This window comes from Malurus melanocephalus, unplaced genomic scaffold (assembly GCF_030028575.1).
Source record: "Malurus melanocephalus ecotype Western Australia unplaced genomic scaffold, MMel_1.1 scaffold_264, whole genome shotgun sequence".
Classification (NCBI taxonomy): Eukaryota; Metazoa; Chordata; class Aves; order Passeriformes; family Maluridae; genus Malurus; species Malurus melanocephalus.
This window is the reverse complement of record NW_026623496.1, coordinates 222756-245190: the sequence shown is the minus strand read 5'-3', so window position 1 is coordinate 245190 and position 22435 is coordinate 222756. Positions and strand designations below refer to the sequence as shown.

General features: G+C 40.3%; 1 protein-coding gene across 1 annotated transcript in view; it reads right to left on the bottom strand.

Annotated features, from left to right (window-relative positions):
- The window catches only part of MTHFD1L (methylenetetrahydrofolate dehydrogenase (NADP+ dependent) 1 like), a 137423-nt gene that overhangs the window by 48478 nt on the left and 66510 nt on the right, over positions 1 to 22435 (bottom strand). Inside the window, exons 21-24 of the mRNA XM_057375921.1 lie at positions 10897 to 11036; positions 9171 to 9212; positions 8023 to 8123; positions 7439 to 7616 (exon numbers count right to left, since the gene is read on the bottom strand). Of these exons, the coding sequence (XP_057231904.1) occupies positions 7439 to 7616; positions 8023 to 8123; positions 9171 to 9212; positions 10897 to 11036 (461 nt within the window). The remainder of the gene's footprint in view (positions 1 to 7438; positions 7617 to 8022; positions 8124 to 9170; positions 9213 to 10896; positions 11037 to 22435) is intronic.

The window sequence follows — 22435 nt, the reverse complement described above, 5'->3', positions numbered from 1 at the left end:
TGCAAATTGCCAGGTATCTGGTTTGAGACTGTTCATGATTCCCATATTTTGCATCCCAACTTGGACACCTGACTTTTTAAGCTCTTTAGCCACTGAAGAAAGGAGTTTTTAACGTCCCACAACCAGTCCCTGAGACTGCTGAAAACAGCCCCTGYTCCCTTCCTCCTTTATTTGTTCTACTTTTAAACATCCTCCCTGCCTCCTCACCAACAATCCAACAGAAAACATCTCTGCAAAGCTAGACACAATAGCAAGTCCTAGTCATACTAGGTTCCACTAGGCTGTAGCTAAGCCACACAATCAAGAGAAGCACCAGTGTTATCTAGTTTAAATAGAGTTCCATAAGTGAATGTCCATCCTTCAGCACTGCCTGAAAGGATCTCTTCACAGTTATGCAACATAAATACTTAAAACTACTTTATTCTCCAACAAAACTAAGATTCTGCTGAAAAAACAGAACTTAACCAGAGAATATACTAACACACTATCCACTTGTAACTTACACATTACTTCAAGTATTTTAAACATTCACCTTAGTCTCAATGCTTATTTTTGATTATAACACCACCAGTTTAATTGTAAGGTGACAACCTCTGGGCTTACTGTTGCTAAGCTGTTTGTGTTTTAGCAGAACTTCATGATATAATTCAAAATTCAAGGCAGTGGCACTTTTTTTTTTTGAAAGTTACACATTCACTGAAAGCAATAAAGAAGAATCACTGGTTGGCTAAGTGAAACAGTATGCAGACATCACTCATTTCTCTTCTTGGGAGCGCTGCCAAATGAAAACATGATGGGAGTATGGCTGAAGGTGCTGTGTGGGGTGACAGAGTGCAGTGCTAAAACAACAGCTGACTCTGCACATTCGAACTCCTAGCTTTTCCCTTGGATAAAATAAAAACACATTTATTAAACTATCTGTATATTCTGGTTCCAGAAGATCTGTGGCTGACAAAAGGATTTTCAAGTCTTTAGCACTCCTCTTCCTTTGCTGGCAAAGGCAAGAGTTTGTTTTTTAATTTGTGGAAAAGTGTTTTCAGTCAAGTTAAACACTTTATGAATCAACACCTAAGCCTGTGGCCTTAGAGATTTATTTTCCATTTCCCCAACTTTGAAACCCCAGCTGTGCCTAAGAAAATTACTTCATGCRAAGAATAGGGAAATAATGAAAACAAACATAAAAGAACAGTGCCGTCAAGAGCCTACATCCACAAATAAAGAGATGGAGTGGCACAAAGATAGCTTCCAACCCTAGAACACCCAATTCAGTGAAAGAAGTGTCCAGACTCCACAGAAATCTCTTTGATGGGAGTGGGAGGAGTGGTGGTACAGACCCATGGAATTCCCCTTTAATGTGGCTTCACTGCTAGATGTCTTACTAGCAGAAGAGGGGAGGGGGGAAATAGTTTAAAGAGGAGAAAACTGAAGGGCAGCACAGTCTGCATTTCAAGATGAGAAATGATCACCATCAACCACTAGGAAAATTTTCAATAAGGAGCATACATGATTTCATTAATTCTCACCCCAGCAGTACTTAAAGGACTTTCCACTGGGTCCACACATGACTGAACTCCATGCTGTACAGAGCACCCCACGGAAGCTATTTGTTTCCTAGGCAAATGAGCAGAGGTGTGCTGGGTTGGTGTGACACCAGACACAGATGGATGGCTTTCATGGCTTTGCAACTCTGTGGCATTAGGGGAGGAAACAGAAAATACCCCAGCACCCCCCACACACCTCCCATTCAATCACTGGGATTGAAAAGATGAGAAGTTTACAGATGAGGAGAAACACTCTGCCTTGGGTCATTCCTCAAACCCAGGCCCCTTMTTGACTGTGCCTTCCTCTTCGAGCTGCTCCTCCTCTCCCAGCACATGCACCAAGGAGTCTTCTCCACTGATGGGGCTCTTCCTCCTTCATTACTCACAGCTCACTCCTGCTTTTCGAGACCATGGCCAGAGGATGGAAGGGAAAATAACGCACAGAGAACCGCCGCTGGCAGAGTTTTCTCTGTTTCGATGCTCCCCTTAGACCCCTCTGAGTGACCCATTGTCCGTGACAGCTGAAGCGAGGACTGGAAAAAATGAGATAAGTGACAGCCCACACCACACGGCCACAGCACAACAGAGCCAGGGGCAGACAAAACTCTGGACACAGATGCTCCAGATTTGCCCAAATTATTATTATGCTCCCAGCAGGGGAAGAAAAACACCAGTGCTGAAGCTGCTAACTGCTTGAATACCTCCCTGAGAAGCGCTGCTACTCAGCYTCACTCCCAGCGGAGGGTCCCAAGCTGAGAAAGCTCTCCTTTGTTCTGCAGGCTGGCCAGGCAACACACTGCACTCTGCCAAAATATTTGTGCAATCAACTTRCACTGTATAACCTGGAACTGCTTTCATTTGTCATTATATTGAAGGCATAGCACTGTCAAAAAAAGGTGTCATCTGACAAATTTGGAAGACTGGAACAACCCCTTCTCTTCCCTCTCATTTGTACCTTTACAGTCTTAAATTTAGTATTCCAGTGCAGCATAAATCAGGTGATCTGAGGCTCTTCAATAATATTTGTCAGGTTGCCATGTCATTTGTTTAAGGGGATGGCCAGCCAGGTACGCTGAATCTGCTCCATGCCAAATGCCTGCCCGTCTCCTCTGTCTCCTGAGTGCCCACTCCACTCCAGCTACTTGCAGGAAGGGGCAAAAAGAAAAAAAAAMATCTCTTAAAACCCTAATGCCTGTCTTGTTTCAGACCTATGAGGTTGATTTCAGGCTTCCTGCCCCAGGCTGAGGAGGGCTGCTCTAAGCCAAGGGAGAGCTGACCACAGCAGAAAAATGGAGACCAGGATAGTGAAGGCAAGTTACTCAACAGGCATGCATTAGTGAGGAACACAGCTTTCCCCATTCTCCTGATCAAGAACAGGCACTCAAGCTAGAAAAATTTGGGAATGGGACACATACATTTCCATCCTCTCCTCCCCCTACTTATCTAAACTTACTTTTAATGGTTCAGTCAACTTTATTTTGAGTAATAGCTTTCTGCTGCAACTTAAAGACCCATACTTCAAGAAAACTGAACCCAGAAGGGAAGTCAACAGTGATAAGAGGATTGATATTTTGATATTTTCCATATGTAGCAAGAATATATATTAAAATAAACCACCACAGATGATTTCACAAAGAGTTCAGGAGGCCTTTTAAACAAACCCATCCTTCAAACACTGAAGAGAAACASTCTGCAAGAAACCAACTCAACAGTAACTTAAGAGACATTATTATGCAGAGGGGGCCAAAATCCATACTGAAACCACACAGTACTGTAGTATTTACTTCAATTATTGCCGATAATATTTTAAGCTACATTATAAATGCTGAAGTTTATGATATGAAAACTCATCCTTACTCCTGAAGGATGTAGGATCCCCCTGCCCTGTGCAATCCCTAATCCATAAGCATTTCATGGTACACTCTGTTTATGTCCTTTCCTTACACTTTTGCAGTGGCAATGGTGCAATATTTGCTTGTCAAAGGTCACGTCTTGTATTTGATCCATGAAATGACTGCCACATATATGCACCCCCAAAACATATACAAGCTATTCTGTTCTCACTCCAACTCCCCAAAAACATTTTCATCTTATACCAAATGCCAAATAAACCCATGCTATAATCAAGAKTAAAATAAAAGACTACAAACATCAGCTACTAGGATTAAAAAAAAGGGAAGCTTTTGTTTTCAAAGATATATTTGGAAATTACATAAAGAACTGCAGAGATGAATGCATTTGGAAAAAAAAAAAAAGAAATTATGAAGAGCTCACTTGACCTGTACTATCCTCTAATTAGATGTCTGACTGCACACTAATAATACAGTTTACTGCAAAGTTTGTTCTGACTAGAAAAAAGGATGGAAACCAGTTTTACATATAAGGGTTTGAAGTTTTTTTTTGGTTTTTTTTTTTTTAAATACCTTGGGTAATGCTTTCGAACAAAAGACCAAAATATCAAATGAACCTCTTTCAGCTACAGTATCCTGTGCTGTTGGAAATTTTTCTAATTATAGCCATTTTGGGAAGCAAATTCTGACTAAGATTTCTAGACAGGCAAACAAGGTGCATAGACATCAAAGGATTAAATGGAGACATGGAGTAAAGGGAAGAGTAGAGCAATCTCATTTAGACAGACAGATGTACGAAAGAAGTGGCAGTGGTTTTAAGCAGAGTTATTTCCCCTCTTTCACCTTCCAAAAGGGAAAGAAATTAGAAAAAAAGAAAAAAAACCCAACCACAGCAAATCCTGTGAAACTTGAGGCAACCAGGACTTAATGATATTCAGATAACTGGACAAATAAGACAATCAGATGAGGGACAGAACTATGTCCTTTCACTTGCATCCCCTTTAGGGAGGAAGAGACAGAAGAGAGGAGAAAGGCAGGCATTTGGCGTGGGGCAGGATCACCATATCTGGCTGGTCAGCAATGTCCAAAGGGGAAATAAATTGATGATGGAGGAAATAATCCAATATTACTGCTTCCAATCTTCCCTAAATTTCTTAATTTTACCCCTTTGAATAGTAGAAACCACACCTCAAAACTGCTACAACTACAAAAAAAMMCCAAAYAAAACAGGGCAGGCTTATTTGGGAGAGGTGGTTTTCCTTCACTTCTCTGGGAGCCTAGTAACCAGTTGACCTACATACTGTAAAAGTGACAGCATTGCTGTTTCACTCTCCTACTTCCAACTGCTTTAGCCCCCATCCTTTGCACAGTAAGGATGAAACAGAAGCCTGGACTTTACTGTTTTTATTGGCCTGAATGTACTTTTTTACAGTATTTTAAAAACTTTATATGTTTTTACACCTTCAACATATTTTTGAGGCTTATAATACTTGTGTGAAATGACGGGATATCAAGTTGATGTAAAGATGTGATTGATTCCCTTTGTGCTTCAGATCATGCTGCTTGTGCAACACAGCACGAAACGATGTGTCTGGGAAAGACATTAAAGTAGAAATCAATCTGATTTTCTTCAGAGGCAGAGTCCAYCCCTACCAATCCTTTTTACTCACTGGTACCACAGGATTGTAAGCTACATAATGTAGAGTAACATCAGACCTTAAATATGGGCCTTGTCAAACGTCAGTGTGCTGTCTTGGTAACACAAGTGTCCAATGGGGAAAACTATCACACATATTTCTTAAAGATTTTTTTCCCCATTTAATTTGCAAGCCCCATCAAGATGATAGCCTTACTTTTCAGAGAATCTCAGTAGAGACAAACTTGGAAAGGCATATACATGGTCCATTTTTCAGCTGTAAAGCCGTTGCATGAGCAAAATGCCTTGAATAGATGCCACAGCACTAATATTCCCAACATATTTCCATCTATTCTGTTAGGGCAGTGGTTAATACTGACAGGGCTTGGCTGGATTACTGACATTTTGTAAAACAGCCGGGGAGGTGGAAAGAAAAAATAAAGTGGGTGCAACAGATACCCGGGTGCATATAAAGGCGAAGAGAGAATGAAAGATGACAGTAGGGAATATCTACCTCAGGCTGAACTTTTTTCTGGAGAGAAGAATCAAAACAGGAACTTCCAGCCATTTAAAAGAATGAAGGTGAGGTTCTGTTGTAAAAAAACACCATTTAACATTTTCTAAAGAAACTTAAGTAGCATGGTCAACTGGGGCACAGGATCTGAAATTTCACAAGGGCTTCCTTGGAGCCAGAGAAGTCTGTTTGGCTTTCCAGATTTGAACCACCCACATTTGGATAGCCAGGAAGGTCCTGAGAAATCATTGGTATAAACTTCTTGGCAATACATGTCTCCAAAGGTTCTGTCAGCACAGTGGTACCCCAGCAATTCCAGTACTTCCAGGGGTCCAAGCTCTTCTTGACAGCTCACAATGTTACCTTGCAGACAGCTGCAACAACAGCCTCCAAGATTTGGAAAGAGAGTCACTAACTCTGGCAGACAGAGGACTGAAACTTGGACCACACKATTCTTTGTTAGGTTATCTGAGAGCTAAGCAAATCAGCCACAAAGCCCCGGCAAGGATCAGAGCAACAATGATAGGTGGAGGAACCCCAGTAATGCAATCAGTGGAAAAACCTAATCAGTGAAAATTAGAGCAYATTGAATTGTCTGTTTCCTATGACAATCCAAGGGAAAGATGACACCATTGTCCTTGGTGTGAAATGCACAGAGGTGGGTCTGTGGGGACTTTTTGATCAGAAAACTTGGCAAATGAAAGGAAGTGATTGCCTACACCAGCAAGGACTCCATAGGATGTATGAAGCAGCAGATTTTGGGACCATGTAAACCTTATGATGGGACTTTTGAAGAGGATTGTGGGAATGTGTAAAGATTATTCAGTGGAAGGAGAAAAGATGGGGAAAGAGAGTAATCAAGGCGGATTGCAAAGAAACAAATGTGGGAAGAAAATAAGAGAATAGAGGAAAAAGGAGTCAGTTGTCTGTAATGGAGTCTGGCCAGTAGTCTGACTAACTGAGCTCTGTGCTTGAAGATCACAGACCAGAGTCCATTCTCTATTCCTATTAAATCTGATTTCTGACTGCCTTTTGTCTGGGTGTGCTCTCTGCTCCAAAGGTGTATGCACGAGGACTGGAGAGCACCAGGAAAGGGCTGTGCTCAGCAGCTGCAATGAGCTGCAAACCTCAGGGGCTTGTGGACTCTGGTGCCATCAGCTGGAGCAGGACAGGGGCACCGGGGGCTGCTCCTGAACRGAGTGAGGAATTGAGGCCAGCAGCTGCAGCAGTGACCCATCTRTTGTGTGTGCCATATTGTACCAGCAGGCTCTGATGTGATCACCAGGAGAGAAGGAACAGGGCTGGGTCACCTGWGCTTTGTGYTCAYCCRAGAGCTGCCCTGTCTAGGTGGGTGYAGGTAAAGGCAGAGCTTCCCCTCCATGTTCAGCTGGCTGGGCTGGGCAGATGTGTGGGATCAGCACAGATGTGCTCTCTGTCACATCCTTCTCATGCGACAGGGAACGCTTCAGGGAGCCACCCCCTGGTGCAATACCTGTGACTGTGAGACAGCAGCTACAGCAACCACATTTTATCTCATTTTATCCAACTGACAGGACAAATACCCTGACTTTGAGGTCTTTSGAGAAGTCTCCCAAAATAATCAGTGAGTGTTCCATCTGCATACCCACTTTTATGTTAAACATGAAAGTATCACAAATATCATTCAACACACTAAGTAAAGATCATTACCAGCAAGTATCCTGCTCTCTGATTAGACAAGTCACAGATTGCTTGYTCTCTCCAGCTTTTGTGACTTTAAACCAAGGCAAGTTCACTTCCAAGTATTTTAGATATCTTTGTTTCAAGGTTCTCAACATCCTTCTTGTTTTAAATCCAACTCTGATGCAGAATGCATTCATTAAAAAAAGAAAAAAAAAAAGAAGAAAAGAAACCTTACCTCCAAGCCGTAGAGATATTTGAAACTGTTTTTCTGATTGGCTGCCTTTTCCACAGCTTGAGCTAATTTTACTGCTCCTCTACCACCAGCCGACCAGTGATTGCAGGGTACAGCATCAAATGCTCCAGACTCCTTTGCAATCTTACACACCAGATCAACCTCAGCTGGAGAGTCAGTTCTGCCAACCAAACAGTGCCATCTCATTATTTTCTCTTTTATAAGTTTTCTTTATAATCTTAGCCTCATTTACCATCAGCCCTGGTAAAGCACGTATATACAGAAATTGTGCCATATACATAATGCATTTATATATAGCATATGTATTTACATGTTTCAAGAAAACTTTGTAACTTTAATAGTTAATTAACATGGAAGATTATAAGTTCCATAATAGTATAAACTTTTTTTTTGCTAGTTTTAAAACCTTAAGAACAAGCTAAGGACTTTAATATCTTTGTATTCATGATGAAATAAGGAAATTCTTTAACAGCTTCTTTGTACTTGCCAAATTGAATAATTTAAAAGCCAAGTGAGAAATTTGAACTGCGTATTCACTCACAAGAGTAATGAAAGAACAGACTTACTTGAAGACATTTAGAGCAACCACAACAGGAACTCCAAAGAGCTGAGTAATTTGGATCTGTTTCTGTAGATTACAGCAGCCATCAGCTACCAGCTGGAGGTTCTGTGCAATTAAATAAAAATTAATGGCAATTGTAAGATACATAAAGTCTTCTCCAGCCAAAGAATTTTCCATAAATTTAAGTGAACATAAACAGTGCTGATCATGATAGTTGCAGGCAAGTGAAATGCTTCCAGACAATAGTATTCTGGCTTATTAATTCTCATTCCAATTAATAAGCATCAAACATTTTTAAGTAACTAACCAGTGTCCAAAATTTGTACATGAAACCATTGCTCTCTCCTGGGACACAGGAAAATGGTGCAGTTGGTGACTGGCTGCTTGTTGCCATGGTTGTGAAAGGGATGTTAGTCTGCTGTTTGCAGAGTTTATAAACAGACTGCGGTGGTGGGGTGGGGTTTGACATACAGATGTGTTAGATGCATAGTTTATRTGTGCACATACATAACCCAGATAAAAGCACAGCACTGGATTTCCTTATTTACTCTGTTACCTCACACTTTGTAGGCCTTAAATGTAACAAAACATATCTTTATCCTTATCCTTACACAAGCAGAAGACCAGAATTTTTGTCTACAGTGAAGTGACAAAGAAAACAAACCATCAGAATTCACTCTTTGAAGAGCGACATCCAACTTCAAATGTGCAACAYAAAGATATTAAACTTGTTGTTTAATGAACAGGTTATGATACCATTAATTTCAGAGAGTGTCTTTAACCCCTACAACACTCTGCTCTTGTGCTTCCATAAATGCCTGTATGTTGATCAGTCKGAAACCTAGTGCTCCTGGAAAAATTACTGAAAAAAGGTTATTTTTCAGCTATTTCAGTTCCTCCTTACAACCCATCGTGCAGTCACACACATGATACACACAAGAGGGATAGCACAGAGGGGCTGAGGGAAGATGAGGTGGTTTTRCTTGTTGGCAATGCCTGTTAGAGATGTTCACCGAATGGCAGCATTAGAGCAGTCAAACCTGAGGCTGCACACTCTCCAGCCAGAGCAAGAAGTTCTGATTCTCTGTACACCACATTATTTTTTTCCTTTAAACAAAAACCTCTCTTAAGTTTTTTAACAGTTCCTCTTACCTCTTCTGTGTATTCTTTCTTCAAGGGGGCACCAGCAGTTACCTGGGATCAGGTAATAATAAACAATCAGATTCATCACCGGTATTGATATTTACAGGGTCTGAAGTGCAATTTTGCCCGCTTTTATACTGCCAGCTAACACATACCAGGGGACACAGCATCACAGCCTGACTGCAGCTTGAGTTTTATTTCAAGTTGCACCAGCACACAAAGAGTARCAAGACTTCCTATTGTATCTGGGTAGCAAGATAGGGGCAGTGCCTCAGCCATGCCTTGCAAAGACTACCTAGGGGAGGTAATTGGATCTCATTCCACAACATATTGTTACAACACACCAGCAGTGCAAAGACAATGGGCAGCAACCTCCAGCAGCTGAAGAAATAATAACAATGCAGAAGAACATCATCTTTGAGTGCCCTGTAATTGCTGCCTGTGCCAAGGAACTGCATGCAAGTAACTTATTGGAAAGCACAAAGATTTACATGCAAAGAGCATCACCAGGGTACTAGGGTACTATATGGAATCTCCAAGGACTACATACATCAATCCCAGGCACTGGATTTACTCACTTTTGTCTCTAGCATTAGTCCATTCTATAGTTAATCTCCCAGTAAAAGTATCTGGTACTCTACATGCCTCAGTGATGAATGCATCACATTTATAAACAAATGAAAGCTTTAAACTTCTAAGGACACAAGTCAGACAGAAATAGARAAAGTTATTAAAATATATTTAAGTCCTATTTTTTCTAGATTGAATGATAACACATGTGAAAATATACCTGCCTTGATGGGCATGGAGAAATATAATTCAAAATAAAGAAAACATGCATAGAAGTGGACTAAAATGATAGAAAGTTAAGTCATTATATCAACCTGAAAGACAGAAAAAGGGCAGCTCAGCTTAACGCATAGAGATGATTAGCTGTAAGGGAAACCATGCATTCTAAAATTTTGTGGCTGTGGAAACAGCTCTGGTATTTTCACCCAGTGAGACTGTTTCCCTGGCAGCATCACTYTCGAGCATGCTGCCGGGCAGATGAAAGTGTTCCTGCGAGTTAAGTGTCTGTCACTTTGGCTAGCAGACTCTGATCTGACTGCACGTCTGAGGAGCATTTCTACTATCAGTAATCTSTAAAGTCTCTTTGTGGCTTAGACAGCAAAAAATTATACACCAGTGACTCTTGGTACACCAGGAAAAATCTTGCAAAATTTCATCAGTTACTTTAGTATCCCTGAGACAATCTGAGCAAAMTAAAAGGACATAAGGGGTACCATTACTGGAGTGAAAGAAATCTCAAAACCTTCACAAACAATGTTCTCTATTTCCACTCACATGCTGCAACTTGAGCTTGTCTCATTCCTCCTCGGCTGTAAAATTTCCCAGCCTGTGACTACTTCAGTGTGCTTACAAATGCTATTTCAAAAAGCATGAAAAAGAATATATGTATCTGTCTCTTACAGCTTTTTTTTTTTTTTTAATGCAACTGACCTTCCTTGCTCTGCACAATATAGTACTTCTTCAAATCTCTTTCATCCCTCTTCTTTCACTTGTRCCTTAACTTTAGAGACAGCATTAACTTTAGAGATAACAGGCATATAATGAGGTATCTCAGAAGGGTTATCTAAATACTGCCCTATAGACTACCCCAAATATTGCTTTAATCAAGGTATCTTACTTATTTCAAATATTAGCAACTATTTCATTTTTAGGTGCAAAAACTTACATTTGGCCCACCTCCATGCATCTTCAAAGCCCTCACTGTAGCAACAAGTACAACCACACTGGGAACCAAGCCAGATGCTCTGCATTTGATGTTGAAGAATTTCTCCATCCCAATGTCAGCACCAAAGCCAGCTTCAGTTACTGTTAAACATTAAAAAAACAAAACAAAACCACACATTAAACATGCTTTTGGTTAAACACTGGGGGATATTTCTACTTTAGCATACAGTGCACTTAAAYACACACCAGTACTCAGTTTTGAATGAACTTTCAAATAGAGGTCTATTTACATTACTGAGTCTGATTAAAAACCTATTCCCAACCCAGAAATAAATTATCTTATTCTTGATATGTACAATATGCCATCAAAGGTAGTTACATGGGGGGAAAAACCCCAAGCAATCTAAACTAGTTTGAACCAAAGTATTTAAAAAATCTCTAGCCCTCTAAAATCAGTGTTTCTGTGCARTTATATGTAAAATTACTTCAAATTCTCACAGATGTAAGCCTTTCCTATATTATTCCTCCTCCTTTGATTTTACTAAAGATGAGCTTCCATCACAACTAATGGATCTAAATTCTCCTAGGTTTGCAGAACTTCTGCTGATTTCTTTTGTGGACAGAATGTATAGTTATATAAACACAAACCAGCAGTTACAATCACATCTCAGTGTTGAATAGCGAATTTCATAATGGGATTTTGCACCAAAGAAGTCAGACATAAATGTAACATGACTCGAGAGAAAAATCTGTGCAGAATTAGGATACACACAGCAAAGTGTGCTTAGTGGAGCTACAAATAAAGAGAAGATAATCTGTATCAAACAACACAAGTCTCTTCAGTAAGAATTTGTTCTGATTTGTCAAATGGCAATTTTTTGACTGCTTCTTTTAAAATCCAAGTAATTCCCTTACATTAGACAAACAGAAGCACACAGCAAATAAAAAAAATTCAATGGATTAAATCTCCTGCTAATTGAAAATTTGGTGATGCAACGATTTCCCACCAGAACACATTAAGGAGCTGGGCTCAATGCACGCCTCTGAGAGATCTGAAGGACTTTCAGGGAGACAAGTCAGGGCGGGAGAGTAACTTGCTCCAGAGGCTTCTGGACCTGACTCCATGCAGGAATGTGTTCTCACAACCCAAAGCAACTTGTAAAAACTCATAAATTCCCTTCTCATTCCCTCTTGCCAGCAGTTTTATCTCTCACTTAGGAGGGGAAGGGACCACAAACAGCTGTTTGAACATTTCAGGGCTGGCAAYCTTCAGCAGGGTCAAGGAGGAGGAGGTACAGATCTGCTCTGTTGCAGTGGCAGAAAGTATCTCACTCTTGGCAACCTATGTGCTTTAGGAAGTCCCAGCCTTTGTGCATTTGTCCTAACCCCACTGGTCCTTTTTCACCTCTTCTTCGTTTTTGTCCAGGCTGAAACAATTGCCTGGATCTGCTCTGAGGGAGGAAATGGCTGCTGGGGCTGGAAGAGGAAGCAAATAGTAGCAAACAAGGGGTGGGTCTGCTGGGGGGAGCAGGGACCACTTGAAATAGTAACATGGCAAGTGTCATGATTAACATTCTCCTCAATCATTGTAATAAGGACTTCAACTTTTTCTAAATAGCCCTGAGAAAAACAGACACACTAAACATGGGGGGTGGGGGCAAGAAGAAAATATGTTTACACAAATGCAGTAATTCATAGGAGCAAAGCTAATGTCAGGGTAAGTCATATTAAAAGCAGAGCCAGGGATCACATTTCTGCTTTCCAGTAACCCTCATTCGTCTTCTCCAGTCTCTTATGTGGCACAGGATGATTAATGAGAACTCTGAATTAGGAATATATAACCACGATCAATCATTAATATAAACAACAGATAAACTACCAAGTGCTTGAGAGGGTGGGAAAATAATTTGTCTCTTACAGAGATTGCCAGCACATATACATAGCAGTCTCCTAACATTTCCAAACAAAGTTTCCAGGGAGTTAATCCATTTCATGCCAAGCCTTTTCAAGGGTCAGTTTCCCTTTGAGAAAGGAGGGCTTGCAAGGCTGCCTTTCAGTGGGAGAAAAGCAGAGATGTCAGCCTTCTACAGCAGCTGCTCGCACAGGCAGCCACCCTTCGGGCAGTCCAGGCAGCGGGGGCTCTGCATGTTCCTGTTTTTTGTAATGCTTTCCTTTGATATCGAGGGCAAAATTCACATTTGCCTAAACAACCCAAACACTGTATCAGAGTTCACCGGAGTGAGCACTAAACATGGAGAACGGCATTTTGTCCCTGGAAGTGGAGGAAAGGGAGATGAWCGTCAGTGCTTTCTCCAGCGTGCGGAAGGAAACAGGATGTAGTAGAAAAGCTGCCTGGATGAAAGTTGCAACTCCATTTTATTTCCTCCAAGGAATAGTAAGAAGATAGAATAACATGCCAAGCTATTATATTTTAAAATCTTTGTGCTGAAACACTTAATACAATTACTTTCAGATTGTTTCCTGCTTTCAAATGAAAGCATCAATGAAAAACACAGACTATGAATGGGAAGTTTCAAACCACGCTGCATTTAGTGATCTTGAGATAAACCAGCTAATCACGTTAAACGTAACAACAGAAATTGAAAATAGTACATGGTGAGCTAATCACTTTATATGTAAAAAAAGAAAATTAAAGTAATACGTGAGTCCATTAATTTTGATAGTAAGTCCTCATGCATAATTTGTCAACAGTTGAGAATTACAGATTACAGGTGAACTCACATAGGTTTGGGGCAGCAAACATTTACTTAAGTAGTTGTGGTCTGCTGTACTTGAACTGAAGAACAGTTGGTGACACAAGCACCACAACCTGCCCATACATTTTTGCCCAGCTTCAGCTCCCCTCCCTGAATGCCTGTTCATCCTGTGCCCTGCCAAGCGACCATTTCCCAGCTCCCTGGATCACAGCTACCTGGGCTGCTGCCCTGAAAGCAGGCAGGGGGTTTGCAATAGGTATCAGCACGGTGTTAACTGCTTGCTTTGATTTCCAGGCCACAAACAGAGTTCTWATGCAGTTTTAATGAAACTAAGGAGGTAAATGATTTGCCTTCAGCGAAAACACACAGGTAKTTCCACTTCCAGGCTGAGAACACAACCCCATGGCAAACACATGCTGACCTAGATCAGTGTCATTACAGTCCCAGGCCTTGTTTTGCATTCTGCAYCCMCTTCTTGCACTGACAAGACTCATCRATGAGCTGGACAAGTGCTAAAAGATTAACTTGTGGGTGCAATTTTAAGTTAGTACAGCTCTCTGGACTCTCACSGTGTGGTCACATAAAGTGCAAAACCTAATTCTAAAAATACTCTGTTTTTTGATTTTATGCTTCAATTTTAGAGCCCACGCATCATAAAGAACAGTGGAATGAGGATTAAAWGTTAAGATTTCATGTGTCAGCAGTGCACTACCATTACATTACTTTCACGAATGGCAATCGGTTAAATCTAGCAATTAATTTACACATGTTTATGCAAAGTAAACTGCATCAAAATGTTTAAATAAGGTCAAATAAATTGTTCTCATAAAATATCCATGCGAGCCTGACCAGAAGCAGCTCATTCTAACACCTTAGGGCAACTGTGGGATCTCTGTTCAAAAAGCCAGTAGGCAAAACACAGCACATAATTACTATAGGCCTTTCTAAAGATCATTTATGTAACATCTACTTCACCCACTCCTGCTACCAAAATATTCAACACACCACGGTTTTCTCTCAGAGCAAGAACCCAAAATATCAAAATTAGGTACAAAGAGGAAGGGGAAACCCACAGAGGTGAAATTAGGCAAGAAGTCTGTTGGGTGGTGTAAAGTCAGAACACACTGTGCACTGGAGTCTGTAATTCTGCTTCAAGGTTCAGGCAAACGAACAAATCACTCTGATGGGTTTGTTTCTTGTTTATAATTATCATAACCTCCTTCATGTCATTACTRCCTTACCAAGGACATCTGGGAATCACCTACACGTGACAACAGCTTAAATAGACAGTGTTGTGTGTTAAGCAGCTAATAAGATTTCACCATCACTCTTAATACAAAATGTAATTTTTCTCAATTTAAAAATACATCTATCTTGGTAAAGCTGCATAAAGTGGTTCCATGTTAGCCTTACAGTGACATAGTGCTTAAAAGCCTTACAGAAAGTGATGTTTAGAATATTTTTAAAAAGCTATTTCACCCACAATCAAACTTCATTTATACTGAGGGTAATACCTAGTGAAAGTAGCTTTTCCCTTGTCAGACCTTTGYAGGAACAAATCAATGTCAAAATAAAGTATTTGTTCTATAAAGGGCCAAGTCAAATGCACACACATGAGGAGAAGCTTGAGGACGAATTGTGTGCCTGGATTCCTGAACAATGTAAAAGGAAATGGAAACTCTGAGCTGCAAGTTGCCATTTAGTCCCCACATGTAAACATATCTGTTCTGGTGCAGCTGTCTGCTGGTAAACTCAGGAAAGGAAGAGTTCAAAGTCACAGAAGCACATAAACTGTGAACCTGGAACTGGAGATATGSTAGCTACAAAGTACTGATATGTTCTTTTTCAAGTGAAAAATACCAAGGTGTGCAATCGCCAAAATAAACCAGGATGATCCCTGATTTCTCTAACAGGATATCATATTTTTGTTAGCATAGCTAGGGATGAATAAGCCAGATGTTTGTCCATTCTAGCAATTTTTTGATGAGAACTCCCATTATTATGACTGATTTTGGAATGTAACAGAGAGTTCCCCCCAAACAGAGGGAGTTTTCCTGTTCATTTTTCTTTCCACGCATTCTCAGATGTCATGGAACACAGGAAYTCACTGATAGCCCTGCTGAACACAAAGTCCAGCAGAAAACTACACATGAACATGTTAAGCCTGAATATTTTCCATGCCATGAAGAAAATACTTTGCACTGGTTGTCAAAATTTTATGTTGTTGTGAGGTCTAGAAGAAAAGGTAATATGAAAAATATTTGCCTCTCAGTTTAAACAGACTGTAAGATGATTGGATGCAATGTGTACTCTCCACCTTTGCTAAAGAAAGATGCCAGGGCAGTATTTGCCCTGCCGAGGTCTGGGCACTGGAGGTTTCTGAGGGTTGGCCACCAATCCATGCTTTTGACTGAACCAGCAGATGTGGCAATTCATTCTGCCTTCCTTCCAAGGAGATTCATTATCTCCTTTGGCTGAGCCTCAGCTAAAAGTCACTGCCTGCTGGCAGCAAGGGCTGCACAGGAAGCTTGGCTCCCAGGAATACACTTAAATTAAGTGCTGATACCCTTGGGASTCCATAACAAGCTATTTCAATCTTTTGCTCAGAAACATTTATATTTCCATAAGAAAGTGATTTTGCCGTTGAAATGCAGAGYAGCTTTAAATGAGAAACCAAAGGTTACCTCATAACCTCTCACAGTTACTCACTTTTAACATCAATTGCTGTTAACTTTCCAAGAGCATCCCATACTTTGAACAAAAGAATAGGCACAATGACTTGTACAATTATTCCCAGACTACTGACCATAAAGAATTGCAGAAAAGTTCATTTATTCACTACAAGCCAAGTGAAGAAAACCCTTAAATCTCAATCCTCTGACAATTAAGGATAGGATTCCTCTTTGTGGGTGTTAAAGGCCCRTTTATATATGTATGCTACAGATGTTGGATTTTAAATTCAGGGAGGGAATCAAACTGAAAGCTCCAGGAGCTGACAGGGGTAGCACTGTGTGACAGAAAGCATGCTCTGCACATTTCCACAGCTCTGCTTGCCTTCCCATCCTGAAAATGTACAGAAGTGCTACTGCAGTGATTCCTGCCTCCAAACCACCAATTTAGGGCATGGCTTTACACTGTGGCTGAACCAAATGAGCACCCTCCCTCACTGAAAAGGTAATTCCTCTTTATTCTTAAGTCTTCTACCTTTCTCTCCTGCTCTGTGCCTGCTGCTCAGATTTTTTTTGGCATTCATTTATTTGGAAGGTAAACTGTTGGAATTTGCCAAAAAAACCCATACAAAAACAGAGAGGAAAAAAAAAAGGTAAGTTTTTCCACTGGCCTATATTTGAATTAGTTAAAGTAAGACCAGACAAGTATCTGAACATGTTCAAACAAGCAGCAGAAGCAAGGGAAGGAAGATACATTTCAGCAGTGGGAAACTTAATTCTTCCCTAGCCACCTTGTCAAACCATATTCTGMTATTTCCAATGTAAAATTTGACATTTTCTTGCAGCTCTCTAGTAATGAGCTCATTATTTAGATTTATAACTAGAGATTAAAAACCAGAAGATGTCTTATAAGTCACAAACAATTCATTCTAGTAGAAATTAAGTGAGCTAAATGTGGCTTCATRGGCTACATGTTTCTCTGACTCCCTCTGCTAAGCCTGCTGGGTTTTACAGTCCCTCTCTCTCTTGATTTCTGTGTCCTGTACTCCTGTAAAGACCCATAACTCGTAGACTTTAGTGTTGGGCYCTGACATGAACTGCAAGGCATAGCTGAATACACTAACCAAATATACACAATACCCCCCCAGTAACCTCCTTCTGTTACAACATTAACTAGAAAAATTCAAACAAAAGAACTGTGAATTTTAGGTTGCATCCTTTCACCATTCATGGCACGTTTTCTTTGAGGTAACAGAGTAACATTTGCTCGTAAGACAGATGACCATATTTGGAGCACAATTAATGGCACAGGAATAAGGCAATTACATTACATACTTTAAAGATCACCATGGCCTTTGGCAAAAGAATTATTAGTCTTCTGGTAATTACAAAATTAAAACCTCACCACTTTTTTATTTGGAGTTGTGTGGAAGGAATAATTAACAGYAGCACTGATGGATCTTCATTTAAGGCCATTCTTCTACAATTCTGCAAGGAGTATATTAACTTACGGTATCCACGGTATTCCCCTAAGAGCTTAAAATAAATTTCATCACACTTAAACCAYGTTACTCAACTTTCATTTACTTTCACTTTCAAAAGATCCAGTTGGTTGAAGCTCCTGTCACCAATACACCTTTCATCAAACTGAAACTGCTTTGTAGTTGAGCTCTCAGGTTCTGRGCCCTTCTACATCCCTTTTGAAAAAGCTACTGAAAATGGACTTTGAACATGCTTTGAGAATTCAYGTTACAAGCATCTGGAAAACACTAACTTCAAAAGGCAGGCAGAGAGCCTGGAAATTTCTTCCCTGGAAAAGTTCTAGGCATTTAATCAAATGGTCATGAAGCAACACCAGCTTCAGCACCAAGAYTGCACTGTTTTGTGAGAAAGGGAAGAATGGATGCAAAGGAGCGTGTTCTTGAGACAAACCACCACAGCAGCACACGCGCTGGAAGGAGGAATACTTTCTGAAGAACAGCAGAAATACAACTGGGCACTGAGTGATGATACAGGTGAGTGAGGCACACAAAATTTTGGCAGCCAGACAAATTTTGGCAGCACATTCCGAGCTGTGGGCGCTCTCGCTTGCCTTCAGATGGGCATGGCCGGGACAGGGGGCAGCCCCGGAGCTCACCGCAGCCTCCCACGCTCCTCGCTCCCATCGCACAGCAAAAGCGGCTGTGAGCGGCAGCAGGAGAGCGCTGTGGGCCGAGCTGWGGCAATGCCACACAACAAAGGGCTGAGTGACGATGATCAATGCTCCTGCCACTCATGCAGCCACCCGAGGCACGGCAGGCACCGAGTGATCCATCACCGCCCAGTGAGCCCACCCCTCAGCGCCTGCAGCCAAAAACCTGGCGCGATAAAACCCTCCGACTCTGCACCGGGGCACGAACTTCGCCAAGCATCCCCCACTCTTCCCTTCCAAAATCCTGGGGAGCACTTGCTGACTGTGATAATGCTTTCGCCTTGCTTACTGTGATAATGATTTCACCCATGACTTAGGCACTGTCTTTCCTGTGTGCACGTGTCGTGAATCCTTCTCCTAGAAGGACAAACAGGTTCTGGTTTTATTTCATTCCACTCAAGTCAGAATGCCTTCCTTTTGTGATTAACCTTGATTTTGTGATTTTGTGGTTGTCACACCAACAACACCCTCCGTGACAGCACAACTCCATGTTTTAGAAATTCACGGAAAAGGGCATCTCCTGTTATGTGTCCCCAGGAAGAAAAGTATTCCCTTGCAATAGCAATGTGTCTTTACGTAAGAATGGCCTAGGGAAACATCTGATGCAAAGACTGTAAAACATAAAACCATCCCAAAAGCTTAGCTGGAGAGCCCTGTGAGAGTGGAAACTGTTCTACACCGAGTGCAATACGTGTATCAAACACATACAAAATTTTAGAGATCAATAAACAGAATGATGTTCCATGGAGACAGAAAATACCAGGTACTGGTASATGTATTTTAGGAGACAGGAAAAAAAGTCTAGTAGTGAGAACGTGCAGCATAAGCCACAGAAGAGGGTAAAAGAAGCGGGCAGGTGAAGCCCACTGCACTGCACAGACTTTGTGAAATAGCCACATACCCRGAGAAATGGAGCAGAAGCAACTTCAGAACTCATGGGAGCTTTTCAGCTGTAAGCTCTCCAGTACCTTTTGCACATAGGCATTAGTTTGGTTGTAATCTCCTGCATTTTCTAAATAAACTATACAAAACTGGTATTTGAACCTCTACTCAAAGTGTAAGATTGATGATTTGTAACAAGCTTATTAATACATATTTACTGTTTCCCCTATAATTTTTGGATAAGGAAAAAGAACTCAACTGGTTAAAATTGCTGTGGGAAATAACTGCATCTGTTAAATGATATGATGTCATGTGTAATTTATCTTACATGAAGAATTACAAACTGAGGAGAGTGAAGGTACTAAGGTCACACGCCAACAAATCCCATCTTCCTACATGGAATTCCCAATTAAAAATGCAGTCAAAACCAAAAGCAAAACAAACCATAATTCTGCTGATTTACAAGACAAATCCTTTTAATTGCTCATGGCTAAACCATTTCTTTAATATCTACAGTGAATTTATCCATTTAACCACAATTCATGTAATCAGGGCAACAGAATTGCCATTGCAAACTACCCATTACCATTTCTGAAATATTTCTACATTATTAGTTGATCCCTCCTTACTCGAGATTATAAATTATTAATATCTTTTCCAGTTCCTCTTCATAATTGCCCATCATCTTGTCATCTCAGCKACTCTATCATCCTTTAGCCCACCCCCACATTTTCGTGCTTTYTTGCTCCTTGTACAGTGAAGAACCCCAAAACGTACACTGAATTCCTAATTGGCTTCTGGAAAGGCTGAACCTGCAATCTGTGATTTATGAAGCTGTTACTSGGTCTCTGGGGAGCTCTGTTTGAGATGCAGTAGATGGAGGCAGCACAAAGATACCGTGTCCTCATGCATGTAAAGCATCTGCTTGTCCCTGAAGCTTCATTCCCACTCAGAGCTTGCAGCCAGAGCCAAGCTGAAACTGCATTAGAAGACGGTGCCTTATTCCTGCAGGTAGCAACGCTGAAGACCTTGAGATTGTCAGTTTCAATAAAGCTGTCAGCATAGGAAACAAGTGATAAAGGGACCAGAAAATAGGCCCACCATATAAAAGACAGGTAGGCCACCCAAAATTTAAAAAAGGCTGTAACCTATATTCTCTCTTACTGTATCCAATCTGTTTTCTCAATCAAATCAAATTAATTAAACAGCACTTTTATAAAACTGAAAAAATTAAATTACAAGGTCAGAGCAGTAATRTGACCCCAAGGTACCATTTAGGCTATTAATCTTTTCTCTTAATGTATTATTTTATAGAATCAGAGAACACCCTTTGAACATCTGACCTTCAAAAGCACTTTGGCTGTTTGCCAAAACACTTCCCATTAACGTATCATACCAGCCACACATAACCTAGCATTATTTGCAATCTCATTAACATGCTTAAAAATGGTTTAGAAACAAATTTTCATCCCTAGACATAAATTCTTGAACTTTTCTTTAAAGCTAATCCCACTAGCTTATATTTGATATGCAAACAAACTTACTTTCTGTTTTCAAGAAAAAAGTACTATTTTTCTGTAATTATTCTCCGTTAAAATACCCAGCATACACTAAGACACATAGTTTGTTGCCTGAAAATTAAAAAACCTCAGCAAAACAACAATATTAAGTTAGCATATTTTCAGAGAAATATCTTTCTTTTATATTGTATTACCATAGACTACTTCATTTCTGAGGCAAAACAAAACATCTGTAAATAAAAATACTTGGAACCCTCAGCAGTGGCATTCTTCTTCCAGGACCATCTGAAAACGTAACCTTAACCTTTTCCCCAAACTGTGTTATTTTAATTGGGCTGGTAGAGAGCGTAGCTCAGGATGAGAAGAAAACATATCTGAGTTCTGATCCGGAATAAGGATATGTAGCTTAAGCAACACTTTTTGAAACACCTGTTAACTGAGCTCTCAATGTGCCTGAGCTTATGGAATAGTAACAGAAAACAAAATCAACTCTGTAAAATATAAACCTGCACTACGTGATATTAAAACTTTGCATACTATAATTACCATTTAAAAAAAACCCAGAAATACATGTATTCGTCCTTTCCACATTTCACATTTATATTGACTTCTCTGGAGCCTTGATAAATTAAGCCAGCCATTCCAAAAGTAAGTGCATAAAGTAAATAAACATTGCCCCGTACATATGTGTACATTATTAACTAGTTTAATTATAAAAGCTTTCAGAAAACTAAGCACTTCTGCCTGCAGATTCAGAATGAGACAGAAAACAAAAAGCAAACTCTGTTTTCTCCTACATGATGTAAATGTCTGAAGAAACCTAATTCTTATACAAGTTTTCCATAAAAAGAACATTAGTTTTCAGTATCAAAAGGTCAGTAAACCAAACAAACAAAAATCTAATAAAGAGCTAACATTTTCAACTGATATTAAAAATAAACCATCCACTAAAATTAAAATTCAGCCTTTGAAACGGGACTTGAACTCTTTATGCATACTCTGCCCTGCTGACCCTTGCTAAAGGGTGTAAGTCAATCTGAAAWACTCACAAATGGAGAGAGGATGATGGATTTTCTGCCAAATAACCCCAAGCAAAAGTAATGCTCTTAGCTAGGGAGCCTGCTTTTATTTCCTTTGCCAAGTGATGAATTAAGAGAACTTCCTAGCATACGTGATGTTTTACTCTTCGCATTTTTTTTTAAACCCTGGTGTTTTCCTTCTTATAAATAAAAGCAATACAACCAGTAGGTAATAAGAAGAAAAGGAACTGCTTCTTATGTGCTGGGAGTTTTAAAACTAGGTAAGATTGCTAACTTGGTGAGGGAAGGGAAAATAAACAGGACAGAAGTTGCAAGGTCACCAGTTTCTACTGAGTAGAATGGTATTTTATTTATCAGGAACTGGGCAGTGCCTCCACTTTCTGAATGAATGGCAGATCCTTCCTATCTATTTTTACCTCTGGGTAACTCCTGAGACTGAGAATAATGGATAGCCCTTAACAGTTGTACACTCCATTTAGTTTATGAATATCCCTGCCAGAGGAAAAAGTTGTGTTAATCTC